This window comes from Pleurodeles waltl, chromosome 6 (genome assembly GCF_031143425.1).
Source record: "Pleurodeles waltl isolate 20211129_DDA chromosome 6, aPleWal1.hap1.20221129, whole genome shotgun sequence".
Lineage (NCBI taxonomy): Eukaryota > Metazoa > Chordata > Amphibia > Caudata > Salamandridae > Pleurodeles > Pleurodeles waltl.
The window spans coordinates 546,213,140-546,230,346 of NC_090445.1; the positions used below are offsets into that span (position 1 = coordinate 546,213,140).

At 44.0% G+C, this 17,207-nt stretch overlaps 1 protein-coding gene across 1 annotated transcript in view; it reads right to left on the reverse strand.

The window, feature by feature from the left end:
- Positions 1–1,895: 1,895 nt before the first annotated feature.
- Positions 1,896–17,207, reverse strand: part of OLFML3 (olfactomedin like 3) — an 86,514-nt gene continuing 71,202 nt past the window's right edge. The window contains exon 3 of the mRNA XM_069238729.1: positions 1,896–2,818. Coding sequence (XP_069094830.1) covers positions 2,034–2,818 — 785 coding nt within the window. The 3' untranslated portion in view covers positions 1,896–2,033. The remainder of the gene's footprint in view (positions 2,819–17,207) is intronic.

Sequence of the window (17,207 nt, forward strand, 5' to 3'; positions counted from 1 at the left end):
CTCAAGGTAGCCAAAATATGAAGCTTTTGACTTTATCACCAGAGCATTGTGGATAATAAGCTATGACACAAATGTGTATTTCCTTACAAACACAGCACTTCAATGCTGGGACACAAATTTAAACTGATAAGAAAATACACGAAAGATTGGAAAAGGATCTGTCAACCATTGAACAAAATAGGTAGATAAAAGACTAAGGCACTCATTTGGACTTTGGTGGTCAATTTGACTGACCGCCAAACTCAACCCACCAGACGACCACCAGTTCATATTACAAGTGCTGGCTGCTTTCTGCCATTATTGAGGCGAAAGCAGGCAGCAATTGTGCTTCCGGTCGACGCTGCAGAGGCGGGTCCCTCACCAGCACTGCCAAACCAGCAGGACTCTGCCCGCTGTATTATAAGCCGTAAAGCGGCTTGGCTGAGTCCTGCTGGTGTGGTGGTGGCGGTGAGGGAAGACCGCCAGGACCCATCCCCTCCCAGACATCCCCCTCGACTATGGAGATAAGTGGGCATCCGAAGGGGGGGGAGGTCTGTGTGTTTGGGTGTGTGAATGCATGTTTGCAGAGGGGGGAGGGGGTTGCTGAATGCGTGCGTGTATGTGAATGAATGTGTGTGTGTATGTGCGCATGAATGGGGGTGTCTGTGTTGAATGTGAGTGAGTGGGTGTGACTGAGTGCATGTATGCGTATGTTGAATGGGTGTGTATGTGTATGCATGCATGCGTGACAGGGGGTGGAGGGTGTGCATGAGTGTGAGGACAGGTGGGGGGATGTGTGCATGTGTGTGGACATGTGTGTATGTGTGTGCTGGTGACAGAAATGAAGATTGCTGTTGCTGGGTGCGTGACCGCCAGGGTTTTCGTGGCAGGGTGATGGCCATGAAAAGCCTGGCAGTTTGCAGCCTCGTAATTCGGACGGCAGGCTGAGGCCAGGGTTGTGGAGGCTTGGCGCCTGACAAGCCTCACAACTTTTAATGTGGTGGTCGTTACCGCCGGCTCCGCGTTGGTAGGGACACTACGGAGAAGCTGGCGGTCTCATGACCTAATGAGGACCTAAGACAGCAATGATCGTTAAGGGCCTGCTTGGATTTTTGAGCAGTTCAATGAGACAGCTAGCTGAGTTGAATCAGCAAAAAGCAGCACAATTCAGTTCGTCATATGCCAAGATTGGTTGTAGCATCAAAAGTGAAAACAAAATGTCCTTGCCAATGTTTGTTTATGGGATGCCTTAAAAGGATTTCATGTCCTATTCCCTTTATCCAGGTCTGAAGAGACTCCAGAGTACCAGGTTCAGTGCAACAATATTTTTATGTGTTATTTATGACTTTTGTGTGTGTAATTGTTATGCCATAACTATAAGAATGTCTATAATATTCAAAAGGGCCAGATTTAGAATAGGGTATTTCCTCAAATAGGTTCCGATGAATACCTTTTACCTGGCTAAATGGCAGCAAAATGTTGACCACCTTAAAAATAATGTCTTTAGGGATTATTGCTTCCCATGAGTCCACCTGTGCGTTTTTAACCTTACCATGGTTAGTATAAACTACAATAAAAAAATCAGTTTTACCTAAGCATAGGTAATTTAATCATTAATCAAGCTGTGTTTAAAAAGACCTGAAGATAACGTAGCAGCCGCGGTACTTGGATCTAAAAAAATATCTCCAAAATTGAGCCCCGTACGGAACCTGTTGGGTACTGCAGGCCCAAACGTCCCAAAATGGGTAATAGTCTGTATATCCTGTGAAGAAGATCTTCACGATCTGTAACTTAGTTATTTATGGGGCGAATTCCCTTAGGTACTTTGTACAGAACATCACACCAGTAGGTCTTGTAGTGAAATAACCTAGAATCAGAAGTATCCTACCACCCGAAATTATCATTGCACAGGTTCACACATTTTAATGAATTTTATTATTTTAAAGCGGTGGACAATATATAAACTGTACAACAAGAAACACTGAATCATGCGAAAAGCTGTGGAAAAATAAAGAGAAGATCGACAAATTATGACTTTATTTCACAATTCTTTTTTACATCTCCAATTTTGCCTTCATGCCAAGTTTGTAAATGATCTGGTAACCATCATCCCAAGCGTAGATCTGCTTCTCCCGTGGATTATATTTCATACTAGAGTGGGAGCCATATCTTTTTGGAAAGTAAACTAATGGGGCATCGTCAGTAGAAATGGTACCACTGACATCAAACACACATTGCACCCGTGAGCGGCTGGGGAGCTTTGTATTGTACACTACATAGATTGTGCCACAAATAACAAAAGCACTTTCTGCATTCTCTATGGGACATGGGGTATCCCACAGTTGCTCGATGCCAAGAGTTTTGGAGTCCATTTTAGCCAGGCAGATGTTATTCACGTTTTCTTTAGTGGCATAAATAGCCCACATACCTTCTTCATCAGCTGCAATGTCAATGTAGTTAAAAGGAGACAAACCATAGACTGGAACCTGGTGCTCCACTTGAAACACTGCACTGTCGACAACTGTTTTGTTGGCCAAGTCAAATTTGATGACCTGGAACTCATCTTGCTGTCTGATGAAGTAAAGGTTCCCACCATAAACCACATGCCCAGTACCAACCCAAGGGAAGGGTAGCTTAATTCTTGAAGCTTTACGAGTGGAGGAAGACAAAGTAAATTCTCTCATTCTTGGGAATACATAGACTGTGTCATTGCTGGTTCCATCAAACACATAAATCTTTTCTGAAGTGCCCATCAGGTCTTTGGTCCAGATGCCTGAAGTGCTTCCATACCTTTTTAGGATTTTCATCGCACTGATTTGGGAAATTGACTCACTGCAATCTGGAACAGAAGGAAAAGAAAAACAGAATATTTTAAAGCATGTTACTGGTTGTATATTTATATCCTGAAGCAGTTTCTCATCCTAGCTTCACAGAAGTAGCTCACGGGGAAGTGTGGTGGATTAACTCAAACAAGTGTTCCAACTCTGTGTAGCTATGTCAGAATCCGAACTTCTGTCCATGATTGAGTCATGCACTATGAAAAATTAGATTAACGTGTGTGTTTATTCACATGAAAGCAGCAAATATAATAAATCTTTCTGAATGACATTTCGAATACATTGGATCGTGGTGCGAAGTTTAAACTGGAAGCTCCGCATAACTAGGAATAAATACAGCTTCTGAGAGAAAGTACTTCATTGAGTACAGGTGTGAAGGTAATCTTTAAGGGAAGGTAATCTTTATGGTAGGTATTAATTAGGTGGCGTTCAAGTGCTTTTTTGGTTTATAACTGTGACTTTCATATTAACCTCAAAGTGGTTCTATTTAATGACAATCCCTAGAGTTAATAGCGCAAAAGGCCCAGCCCTATGCAGAGCCAGAGGCTGTGTACAGCTGCTTCACGCCAGGCTACTGGAGTCTACTATGCACTCCTGGAAGCTGTGCACTGCTGGTTTGGTAGCACATGAGCTAATGCAGAGCCTAGAGCATAATATGCTTTGCTAAAGACAGTATACAGCGGGTTCAGTGATACATCAGCTGTCACAGGGCCTAAACCCACAGCGTACTAAAAATGGCTGGACTCATGAAGACCATTGTGTGGGAGGTTGTATGTGTGATTTACAGCCATCCCATGCTGTGCAGTACCGAAGGCGTGTGCAGAGAGCTTGGGTTCACAGAAGGATGGACGGTGGTCTGGTTGCTGAGGGTGTATATTCATGAGAGAACTTACCAACCCTCTGGCTCTTCTGCAATGCTGCTTTGCTTTGTTTTAAACTTTTCCTTCCAGCAGTTGAGATTATCTGAACTGATGGGTAACGGCATTTAATAAAAAAGAGCCAGGTATTTACACAGTTCAACTATGCCAATCTGATGTCTGGCCTAATGGCAGTTGTATAGTTTTGATGGTATGAAGAATCTCCTTTATCTGTGTAAATAGGCCCCACTCCCATAGTACTATCCCGCTTATATTTAAGATGCCCTTGTGCACTCTGGAACTTGTAATCCTGGCAGTAATCCCCTCTCAAGATGTCACACACCAGGGCTCTTTTTAATGCTCGGTCCTTGTCCTTTTATAGTTTTAGTTCATTCTCACTCTTCATGCAGGTTTCCATGCTCCTTCTCGCGAGACAACTTTTGCAGCCAGGTTTGTTGCTCTCAAAGTGCATACAAACAAGACGGGGATTTCAGTATGTGATGACCCACGCTGAAGACTAGAGGATATGGACTCCAGTAACCTGAGCTATGAGCTTTTGATAGTGACTTCCTGCAGACTAAGAGAAGGTCCCTCAGACAAAGACATCTCCTACCCAAAATAGGACTGAGGAACCCACCCAGGTCAAATGTCAACATTGTGGTATTTAGCAGGCATATGGTCCCGTACACCAAGATCCCCAGCCGCTAATCATGAAGACACTGAGGTTCGAAAGTGGGTGCTCATTTAGAAAAGCATTGGTCTAGGTGGCAACTTCTATCAGCTACGCTGCATTTAACATAGAGGCCCCCGAAGCCACAAGCTTTGGGTCAGTGTAACCAAAGGGAAAAGAACGCTACCATCTGGACGCCTGTGCACAGTGCCTCCAAATCATAATTTTCTGAATGTAAAGATAGGCCTTGGTCCTACGGGAAGTTACAGCCTGATGGTGCACCAGTGTGGACAGAGACAGCAATATTTTCACCACAGCTCCATATAAACTGCGCTGTCTCCAGTCACTCATTCTGCGCTTTTGTTTCTGGTTTCTGTCTATTAGCACAGCACCTTAGTTCTCCAAGATACTGGGCTGTGGGTCACCCTTCTAGACAGCTCCTCATAAAAGGAATAGCCTAAAATATAAATGTCCCATCTGTGATAGCTTGTTCCCTCAGTCCTCCTCTTAAAAAACAATTCCACCATGAGAGTAGCAGGACATCAGGCCTGTTCGTTAGCGTTGCATATGGTGCCTGTGTTATGGTTTGTATGGCTGGTGTGTGTGCTAACCCTATTTGTTTTTTCCCAGTTTTATTTCATAACCATAATTGTGCTTTAAATATGTTTTTGTTGCTAGGACCAAACCTAAACTCAACTTCACTTTAATTGTGGATCTTTTCAATGAATTCCTGTTTTTTGGAGATATACTGCATCCAGCTTCTATAAAGGCAACACCATCTGCTGGTAGTCTACCCCGCTGTGCTTATGGCCAGGACCTGTGCCTAGATCCCTCACATGCCCAACACCAACCGTTTATTGCCACTAGTCATGTGCTGGATGATGAAAATAGAAAAAAACTATGTCCCATGGCATGCATTTATTTTTTTGCTGTATTAGTGGAACCTTCACATATTCCCAAATCCACAGTGAATCTGCGAATTAATGGTTAAGGTATCTTGTTAATCTAACCCTTTGAAGTGTGCCAGGCACCTTTTTGGAATCCTAATTTCACAAAAACGGCTAACTGGATTTACAACAAACAAAGCAGCAGTGGTGACCCCTGAGTAAAGTTCTAGATCCAAGCCAAGATTGATGTACTTTTGCTCAGTGTTTTTTGTTATAGAAGAGAACAAGGTTTTCTGTGAGTGTTAAAATGGAAAACACTAATGTTTGACTCCCCCTTTCCTTTTCCAGTGGAAAGGTCTGTACACCACTTGAAATACACCCATTTTCGATATGATTGTGAAAGAGATCACATTTTATCAATATATTAGCAGCATAGAAGTTAGCGTATGGTGACTAATTAACCTATATTTTACAGCCTAACAGACAAAATAACACAAGTTGTAAAATGTGCCCCTTTGAATTATGGTGGACCATGAGGCCACCATTTGCATAGTGCACCATGTTTTAACATTAGAGATTTTGTCATTTATATTAAATGAAGTATTAAAATGAGTTAACATAATGAGTGTTTTGTTATGATGTAGATTAAGAATTCAAGTATTAAATGAATATGAATTAAACATACTTATATTGAATTAAATGAATTTATGAATGTGAGTTACACGTGTGCAGAAAAATAAATGCACGTTTAATTTAGTTCTAACATGGCGTAAATAATGTTTACAATTTTATAATTTGCTTTGCATATTTGATTTGAATTGTAAGGAGCGCAATAGGTTTTATTAATGTATTAATGTTTATCAAGGCTTTCTCAGTTTGACTATGCCTGAAAGATTCATTTTGCAGGAGTAGTGGAAAATCACTTGTTTATTTTGTTCCCTCTGACCTGAATTCTTTTTCTAGGATGTTAATGGGATGTTGAATGTCCTATTGTATTGAAGGCAAAAAAAATTTATTAACCATGTTGCAGTATTTGTTCTCGTTGTCAAACAAGACAGTAAACTTATGATTTTTATGAGAAACAGGTTTAGTGTACCGTGAGAGAAGAACCTAATGTTGCAAGTTATTAGAGAATGTAATATTGTGAAGGAATTGCATGAAATCATTGAAATGACAATGCACATTTGCTGAGAAAATCAGGCATAGTTGCAAATTTAGTGTTGCCATCTACAACCACTGGACACCGAAATTGACGTCTGAAGTGAGACCACCTGAAAGCACAATGAATGGATCTTGCATATTCCTAATAAGTGAGAAATTCTGAAATTTTAAGTTAGTCCCATTCCTGATTCGAAGATATTCAGATCTCTAATTGAGTCTGTCTACTTCTGTCTGCTGTCACCCTCTGATTCTTTAAGTCCCCACATGAGCTTTCTCATCTTACTTTAATTGCCATGCTGTTCAGTACTAATATGTCCAACTACTTCTGAATTGCTGTCCTATGTGCAGCCCATGTTCTGCACTGTCCTGAAACTGCTGTCAACTGACGCCGGAAGAAGTGACCGCTCCTGTCTGATGAAGTACACTGTCTGCTGTTCCATTAGGAGAGGTATAACTAAATGTGGTTTCTTGTTTCCTTTTCAATTAGATAATGCCACCAGCGTAATTGTTATAGTAAGTTGCCGTAGTTAGATTTTTTTGCTTTGGTCTTCATGTGTTAGCCCGCTCCCATGCATGCAAGGCCGAATATCTGTTAGTGACAGGAATGGCACAGCCTTGAAATCTGAAATTGATTTTTAAAATTGTATTTTGATGATTTACTGATTTCACCATCATCAGCTTGAAAAATGTAATAATAATGTGCATATTATGTTGTTGCTAATTTATATTATTCTTTTGGAGTGTTTAACAGTGTTGATGCTCCGTCGATTACATCTTTTCAGACGTATTGGTCAACCTATGTTTTTTATGTTTATTTATAATTTTGTTTTGCGCACTATATACGTGACATTGATTTTGGGATTGTAATAAAGCTTTGAAACTTTATTCAGTTTGGACTTTGATTTAGTGTTAAATTGTTTATGGTGTTTAGAATTGTTTATGGTATAATAGTATTGATTTGTGTTTGAATGATTCTGATTACTACACTATTCGCCAAATGTCCAAAGATCTAGTTGACCTCAATAGGTAAGAATAGGGTGTCTCACCTGTGTGTATGTGGTTTCTGAAACTGAAGTGGGGAGAAATTATTCCCGACACAATGCACCAACAATTGGAAAGCTCCATACAGATTTGTCACTTCTCTAAAGTCTGTGTGACTGCCCTCTTACTGACTTTTAGAGGAGACTTGCCTCACAGACTATTTTTGCTTTATCAGTTCATTCATCATTTGGCTACTTGCTATCAATTCAAAATCAAGAGGCACTCATTGTTCCAAATTCACCCAGCCTTATCACTTCTCCTACTCTGAAATGTCTGCATTGGCTCCCAATGCAAACCTGTGTTTCTTATGAAGTCCCCTGCAGTATATACACATAGTACATGTAGCACACATACACATACAACTTTGGTGGCACTCACACTCGTTGGTCCCCCAAACTGGTGGCTACCTGAACTCAGCATTTACTTGCTCCTGTCAGTTCTTGCGAAATATCCAGTTCTCACGCTGTCATAATCTCTCCATTTTTATAAAATATCAAACAATCCTTGCCTTCCTGTTTCTATTATGTCAAGCTAGTTCATTCACTGCTGTCACATTGGCGTAAAACTGTAATTCAGTCCACCATAGGTTCTCATATTCTGAGTGGCAATCTGCTGTTCTTAGGTCTCCTCAACTATCACTTATACAAAGTACTGCGGCAAGGCTTCTGCTAGTGCTTCATTAGCAATCTTCCGTCTCTTCCCACCTGGTAGCACTGCCTCGAAGCTCACAAGCACTCAGTATTTAAGGCACTTTGTGCAATCCGTCGAGCTCTCCGCAAGAATGTCCTCTCTTTTAATCATCATATGTATATTGTAGTCCTATGTCCCTCTTTACGAGTTTGGGAAGGTGGTGTCCGGGGTAGGAGGTACCAGTCTGACATACTATGAGTTGCGTCGGGGGTCTGGAGCCGAGATTACCAAGTCTGGCAAAATCGACTCAGTATTATTTGGTGTGAATCTGCCCTGGTAAAACTGTGGGTCCTCTAGGCAGGCCAGTGGGCACATACACAGTTAGGCCCCCGTCTGTTTTCACTACACAATTTTATTAGGGAACCCCTCTAGAAGCAATATATTCTCCACTACTTTGTGCTGTGAGATCCCCCCCGCAGTCAACAGACATGAACTCAATCTGAAGCTCGGTATGGACCTTACCACAAGTAGGAGGGAACTGAATAATGAATCACATAATGCCAGTTTGAGTTAAAAAAAAATCAGTGACAAGTTCTGAAGTGGTACAAAGTTGTCATGGTCAGGACAATCGTTTTCTTGGTTTCTAGACATGATTTGCTTTGGGAGAACACAATCATCATCGGTTATTCCCTCTTAGTACTTCTCATAGTTCACAATACCGGCATAGTAACTACCCATGTCTGAAACAAAAACTCACAATGGCAGTATTTAGGTGTGTTTTTAGGAAATTCTTACCTCCTTGTATACCCACACCCAAATCTAGCCTACTCCTATGTAAACCCACAGAGGGCTCTATGCTCTTCCACAGCTCACCTTAGAAGATTCCAACTATTAAGGTGATGCATACTCGTGGCTGCTCTGTTTGTTTTTCTATTTCTTATAAAATACTTTATCATTAATAGAGCCATACTACTAAAATATTTAAATTCTATGTAAATGTTAGAAATGGGGTTTTTGGTTGGCAGTCAGGTTACCCTCTGTCCAAGCAAGAACCCTCACTCTTGTCAGGGTAAGTCACACACAATCCAAAATCAGCCTGTGCCCACCCTCTTGTAGCTTGGCACGAGCAGTCAGGCTTAACTTAGAAGGCAATGTGTAAAGCATTTGTGCAATAAATCATACAATACCATAATATAACACCACAAAAATACACCACACCGTGTTTAGAAAAATATATAATATTTATCTGGGTATTTGCAGGTCAAAACGATCAAAGTTGTAATATGAAGTTGTAAAGATATAAAAAAAAAATTATATAAAGGGGGTCATTCTGACCCTGGCGGTCTCGGACCGCCAGGGCGCAGAATGACGGAAGCACCGCCAACAGGCTGGCGGTGCTTCAAAGCCCATTCTGACCGCAGCGGTAAAGCTGCGGTCGGAAAACCGGGGCCGGCGGTTTCCCGCCGTTTTTGCCCCGGCTGGGCGAATCCGCCAGGGCAGCGCTGCAAGCAGCGCTGCCCTGGGGATTCTGACCCCCTTACCGCCAGCCTGTTTCTGGCGGTTTTCACTGCCAGGAAGAGGCTGGCGGTAAGGGGTGTCCTGGGGCCCCTGGGGGCCCCTGCACTGCCCATGCCACTGGCATGGGCTGTGCAGGGGTCCCCTAACAGGGCCCCGGCCAGCTTTTCACTGTCTGCCGAGCAGACAGTGAAAAGCGCGACGGGTGCAACTGCACCCGTCACACGGCCGCAACACCGCCGGCTCCATTTGGAGCCGGCTTCTGTGTTGCGGCCTCATTCCCGCTGGGCCGGCGGGCGCTAACTTGGTTAGCGCCCGCCGGCCCAGCGGGAATGTTGGAATGCCGGCAGCGGTCATGGCGGCCGATTGGCAGTTCCCGTGGCTACCGCCGCCCGCTAAAGTTGGAATCAGGGCCAAAGTGTCTTAAGTCTTTAAAAAGTAAACAAAGTCTCTTTCAAGCACAAAGTACCTGGTTTGGAGGTGAAAATCTCCGCAGAGGGCGCAGAAAAATGGTGTGTGAGTCGGTTACGCCCCTTCACACATGGACTTGCGTTGTTATTTTTCACGCGGGGAGACGTGCGTCGTTCTACGGGAGGAAAAATGGTGTGTGCGTCGGTTGCGCCCCTTCACACACGGACTTGCGTCATTATTTTTCACTCGGGGAAGACGTGCGTCGTTTTCCGGCACGCGGACCGTCTCCTTCCATGGGTCCCGGGGATTACCAGATGTCCCGGGTCTGTGCGTGGATTCTCCTGCTTGTTTTCCGGCTGCGCGCCGTTCCGCGGGGCTGTGCGTCGAAGTTTCGATCTCACGGCAGACATCGCGTCGATTTCTCCTCTGGAAGTCGGGCGGCATTGTCCTTGCGAGGCAGTGCGTCGAAGTTCCGGTCGCCCCGAAGGCGTTGCATCGATCAGCGTCGGTGTGCGGCGTTTTTCTCACCGCGGAACAAGCTGTGCGTCGAAAATTTCTGCGCACGAAGCGTCCAAGTGAAAGAGAGAAGTCTTTTTGGTCCTGAGACTTCAGGGAACAGGAGGCAAGCACTATCCAAGCCCTTGGAAGCACTTTTACAGCCAGGCAAGAGCTCAGCAGGCCAACAGCAAGGCAGCAGGCCTTTGTAGAAAAGCAGACAGGTGAGTCCTTTGAGCAGCCAGGCAGTTCTTCTTGGCAGGATGTAGTTTCTGGTTCAGGTTTCTTCTCCAGCAAGTGTCTGATGAGGTAGGGCAGAGGCCCTGTTTTATACTAAGTTGTGCCTTTGAAGTGGGGGTGACTTCAAAGAGTGTCTAAGAAATGCACCAAGCCCCCTTTCAGTTCAATCCTGTCTGCCAGAGTCCCAGTAGGGGGTGTGGCAGTCCTTTGTGTGAGGGCAGGCCCTCCACCCTCCCAGCCCAGGAAGACACATTCAAAATGCAGATGTATGCAAGTGAGGCTGAGTACCCTGTGTTTGGGGTGTGTCTGAGTGAATGCACAAGGAGCTGTCAACTAAACCTAGCCAGACGTGGATTGAAGGGCACAAAAAGATTTAAGTGCAAAGAAATGCTCACTTTCTAAAAGTGGCATTTCTAGAATAGTAATATTAAATACGACTTCACCAGTCAGCAGGACTTTATATTACCATTCTGGCCATATTAAATATGACTTCCCTGCTCCTTTCAGATCAGCAGCTGCCACTTCAACAGTGTATGAGGGCAGCCCCAATGTTAGCCTATAAAGGGAGCAGGCCTCACAGTAGTGTAAAAACGAATTTAGGAGTTTTACACTACCAGAACATATAACTACACAGGTACATGTCCTGCCTTTTACCCACACAGCACCCTGCTCTAGGGGTTACCTAGGGCACACATTAGGGATGACTTATATGTAGAAAAAAGGGAGTTCTAGGCTTGGCAAGTACTTTTAAATGCCAAGTCAAAGTGGCAGTGAAACTGCACACACAGGCCTTGCAATGGCAGGCCTGAGACAAGGTTAAGGGGCTACTGAAGTGGGTGGCACAACCAGTGCTGCAGGCCCACTAGCAGCATTTAATCTACAGGTCCTAGGCACATATAGTGCACTCTACTAGGGACTTATAAGTAAATTAGATAAACCAATCAATAGTACAATTTACACAGAGAGCATATGCACTTTAGCACTGGTTAGCAGTGGTAAAGTGCCCAGAGGTCAAAAGTCAACAACAACAGGTCAGAAAAAATAGGAGGAAGGAGGCAAAAAGTTTGGGGATGTCCCTGTCAAAAAGCCAGGTCCAACAGTAAACATATTACACTTACCCCCAAGCCCCAATGTTCCCCCTTACCTTCCTCTACCACACCATAAGAGCAAATCCCTAAAGAGTTCATTAAAAATAATCTGCCTGTAGTTCTATATTATTATGTATATTGGAGATATGTAAGCATTGAAGAGTGTTGGACTGAGAAATTAGTAGGACACCACACTCACACCACACAAGCGAGAAATCTGGCCAACTTGTATGGAGGAAATTTGACAATTTGAGCGCTGTCTGTCAGGAAAAAACAAAACAAACAAAAGCCTGTCTGCAGACCACGGGATCAACCTGAAAATAAGCACTGAATGATAAATTGTATCAGCAGCTTCTGAGAGATGTAAAAGACCAAGGGCCACAGTATCCCCTGATCCAAGTTGTACCTAAGATCATCTGTTACTGTCAAGAGTGCTGAATCAGTACAATATAGTGGTCTAAAACCTGATTATTCCAGGGAGGCGGATAGTTGATAATTACACAAACTTTGATAGATAGGACAGTAGCAAAGTGAAATATAGAGATGTGAGGGATCTGCTGAATTTCTTTCAAGATAGGAGTAAGCATTGCCTTTTTCCATTTAACAGGGATCACAGCATTTTCAAGTGACAGATTACACAGGTTGATCAGAATTGGGCAAATCACACTAACAGCTTGCTACATAATGAGGGGGCCAGTTGTGAATCTGATTTGATAATGGCTAGCAGATCTGAAATCTGAGTTAGAGATGGTGGTACAATGTTGGAAAATGGGTTATTGGTAAGGGCAGGTAGGTACCTACACTTAGCAATAGGCCACCAACCTCCACTTAGGTCCAGTTAGGTCTCAATAAATTAAACCCAGCTCAACCCTTGGTAGCTTGGCAACGAGCGACAAGGCTTAACTTAGGAGACAGAGTGTAAAGCATTCAAATATCACAAAACAGTAATTAAATAAAACACAGGAAACAGTTTAAAAATCCACAACCAATTTCTGAAAATAGATTATATTTTTATCTTTAAAATGACACAAAAACGAACAAAATCGGATAAGGGGAACGGAGATCTGAATTTTTAAAGAATTATTGTTTTCTAGCGCCTAGAAACAAAAAGCGCCAATCTGGTCATCTGGTCGCATCTCGACCGGGGCAAAGTCAAAGTGAAAGGCCGACCGCGATGGATCCCTGCTCGGCTACAGCTCGCAGAGGCCTCGGTCAAAAGTTTACTTTTGGACTTAGTCTCTTTTCTGAAGATTTTCTTCAGCGGGACGAACCTGCCAGTCCAATCCAACCTCCTGGAACTCTTCTCCGGATATGCGTTGCTGGAGCCCTCGGTGGAGATTTTTACCTTTGGACTTAGTCGTTTTTCCGAGGTGAAAATCCTTCGACCGGGGTAAAGCTGGATCTTGATCAACTTTTTACCTTCAGACTTAGGGGGTCATTCTGACCCCGGCGGGCGGCGGGAGCCGCCCGCCTGGAGGGAACCGCCGAATGACCGCACCACGGTCAAAAGACCGCGGCGGCCATTCTGGCTTTCCCGCTGGGCCGGCGGGCGACCGCCAGAAGGCCGCCCGCCGGCCCAGCGGGAAACCCCCCTCAACAATGAAGCCGGCTCCGAATGGAGCTGGCGGAGTTGTAGGGGTGCGACGGGTGCAGTGGCAGGGATTTTCAGTGGAAAGCAGACACTGAAAATCATTATGGGGCCCTGTTAGGGGGCCCCTGCACTGCCCATGCCTGTGGCATGGGCAGTGTAGGGGCCCCCAGGGGCCCCACGACACCCGTTCCCGCTTCCTTGGGCCAGGGGTAAACCGGCGGGAAACCGCCGGTTGCCCTTTTCTGACCGCGGCTTTACCGCTGCGGTCAGAATGGCCCAGGAAGCACCGCCAGCCTGTTGGCGGTGCTTCCGCGGTCCCCGGCCCTGGCGGTCATGGACCGCCAGGGTCGGAATGACCCCCTTAGTCTCTTTTTTGGAGATTTTCTTTACCGGGACCGACCTGCAAATCAGGCCGGGTCGCGGGTGAGGCAAGCCGGCTAGAGTTGCCGTGGCGGGTCGGTCCATGTATGGAACCTTTTTCCAAAAGTTTTCAAAAGTTCTCAAAACTTCTGGGTCTTCTCCCAGATGTTCTTTTAAGGTTCTTTTGGGGCCCACAGCTCACCCCAAGGGTCCAGAAGCTCTGACATGATCCTTAGGGGTGTGGACTACAACTCCCAGAATGCACCTGGCGCAAACTCCTGTTTGGCCACTGGGTAGTGGTCAGCTGATTGATTTCTTCAGGAGTTGGTGCTGGGGACTCTGGTTAGCAATTTTTCACCTGTAGCAAACAGGGAGTCCCTCCTTGAACCAGTTGAAGCCAGGCAAAGTCCTTCTTGTGGTGAAGCCCAAGTATGCAGCTGGTGCAGTCCTTCAGAGTGCAGGTTCCAGGTGCAGGCCAGGGGTCCAGCAGGGCAGTCATTTTTCTCCTTTGGTTCTTCCTTGTTGGAATCTGATGGGTATCTGGAAGGGAACTGAGGTGTGGGTGCAGGTCTGCCAGTTTTATCCTTGCTCCTGGGTGAAAAACAGGGGGGTCCTGATTCTCCAATCAGGTGCATGGTCCTTCCCCCTGTGATGACCACTTCCTGGGAAGTGTGGCAAAAATCAATCCCAGGAGGCAACATTCCTCAAAAATCCATCATGGCTGAAAATGATTTTTGAAGGTTACATCTGGCTGAGCCCACCCACTGGTGTGGCTAAAAATCATAAACACACCCCGCTCCTGCCCTCTCCTAATCTAATCAAGGGGGTACCTAGTTGTTTGGGGTTGCATGATGTGGGGGTGTTGCTGGGTTGCTCCAAATGTCCTTCTCTGCCTTTGAAGACCAGTTTGGCAGCCCTCCTCCTTCCTCCCTCACCATCTGCTGAGGGGAGATTCCCTCCCACAGGCACATCTCTTTGTGTGAAGCCAGGCCACTTCACACCTCATCAAGGCAGCCTGGCCAGGCTGCCAGAGGCTGGCCAATCAGGGCACAGCAGCAAAAACAATGCAGGGCTGAAATTGGCAACTTTTCAGGTAAAGTTTGAAACTCTTTACCTGAACAAGTTATATCAATCAAAACAGACTTTATTCGGCTTTCAACCAGCCATAAAAGTATCAATTAATAACACATCTAGTAATAAATAAATATATATATAAGAAATAAGTAATAAAAAGAGGGGAAGTACAAGCACATTCTAGATACATTCAATACTGGTATATAAACCCCTAATAGATTTACACCAATACCAAGTCAAATGTCCTTACAGTTTTTGTTTTTCTCTTTTGTGTTTTCCATAAGGTAAAAAACTCCAAACAGTCCAATGAAATTAGTCCAAAACTCCCATAGACTTCCTTACAGTCCATACTGAGCATAAAAAGTTTGCTAAAATTCCACAAGTTATGTTAAATCCCACAACTGGAAGTTGTGGGATTTATTATAACAATTAATTTGATACCAAACTCATTGTATCTGTCATTTAAGGGGACTTTTAAAATTAAAATAAAGTCTTCCCATTCTAGCCTATGAAGGCCATTCACTACAATGAGGGAAAAACTAATTTGGCTGTTTTTACCTCACCAGGGCTTATAAAACTACTTTTATAAGGCCCCTGCTTATAGTTACATGGCACCCAGCCCTAGGGGCACATAGGGCACACCTTAGGGGTGACTTATATGTAAAAATAAGGTAGTCTAAGACTTTGGAACTCCTTTTAATTCCAAAGTCGAATTTGCATATAACTTTAATTTAAAAGCAGCCAGCAAGGCAGGCCTGCATTTAAAATGACACTGGTCACCTCAGCAGTGCACCTATGGGTGCACTACCTATGCTGTGGTCCCTAAACCTACATGCCCTACCATATACTAGGGACTTATAGGTAGGTTGACTTAACCAATTATAATTAGCCTAATTTGCATACTGATTTTACACAAAGCACAGGCCCTGGGACTGGTTAGCAGTACCCAGGGCACCATCAGAGTCAGGAAAACACCAGCTAAAAGTGGAAAATGGGGGCAAAAAGTTAGGGGGCCTCTGCAATCAGCCCTGTTTTCTCACATACAAACTTTTCCAAGGGGGGTCACTTTTGAAAAATTAGAGCCTTTTTCAAGAAACTGCACTCCACAGTGCACCCTCACAAGCCACTGAGCCTGGTTTAGTATAAAAGTAAAGTTGGATATGTTCCTTAATCTCTTGACAGAACAATATATCTAATGGAGCTGAACTCTTAAAGCACCATCTGTGCTGGTTGATTCCCTCATGCTTAAATGATAACTGAGCAAGGACTGGCTAGTGAGCAAACAATGTATTGGTCTCATCAAGCACATATATTATGTCCACTGTCAATAAGACTCTGTCTAATCTAGAGGATGCCTGTTGTACAGTGTAGTGGAATACAGATTCTACACTGTCTGGGTGCAAATGCCTCCAGGCCATGCATCTGACATCTCAAAAAGGTCATGATAAGGAAAGAGCACAGTGGACAGCACCCCTAATGTTTTTATCTGTTGTGATTTGTGTCTGTAATTGTTTTAAAATTCCCAGAATAAATAAACTGTAAATCAGAGAACTCCATCATTCAGCAGTCACACCCTCAAAGAAATATGCATCATCCTGATTGGGACTGTATATGTTCACTAGTGTGAGCTTATAATTTGCTATTTGTGAAATATGACAACCGACCCTTAGGGCACAATCACCTTCCCACTCTGAAAGCATTGAATCTATTTATTAGTATTACTACTGCTCATGAATGAGTAAAGTATGAGGAAAAGTATCTATGACAAAAACATTTCTCTGCATAAGCTATAGGTCCCTCTCGTGTTAAGTGACATTCATGTAGCATTGCTATGTTCGCCATGCGTCTCTGCAAATAAGCTATCACTTTCCTGGCTTAAATGGGGTGATTAAGACCTCTCCCATTCCATGTAAGAATGAGTAGGTTCTACACTATCCCAGATCTTACATTCACAGTTATAATAGTACTCCCTTTCTGCTTTCCTTTTGTCTCCAGTATTTAACATAATTCTACTGTGTGACCAATCTTATCTGTCCTCCTTTCCTTCACTCTCCTATCCCACCTTGCCTGATACCTCCACAACCATCATTGTCTTCACTCCTACCTGGACCCTACCTAGCATCTTAAACTTAAAAAAAAACTGCAAGTAATCTCACTAGGGGTAACACACACCTTGACACCACAATGACTGTGCCACATATATAACTGGCATCTGGGTCATTTGTATTTATAAGGCACTGCATATAGACCAGGGAGTAAGACTCCCTTCAGGTGGTAGTGGACTATAAATGACTCAGAACATAGAGCAAAGTCTCTCCCGAACATATCATCACATTTCATCAAAGCATTTCCTCTTTGTTACTATCGCAGT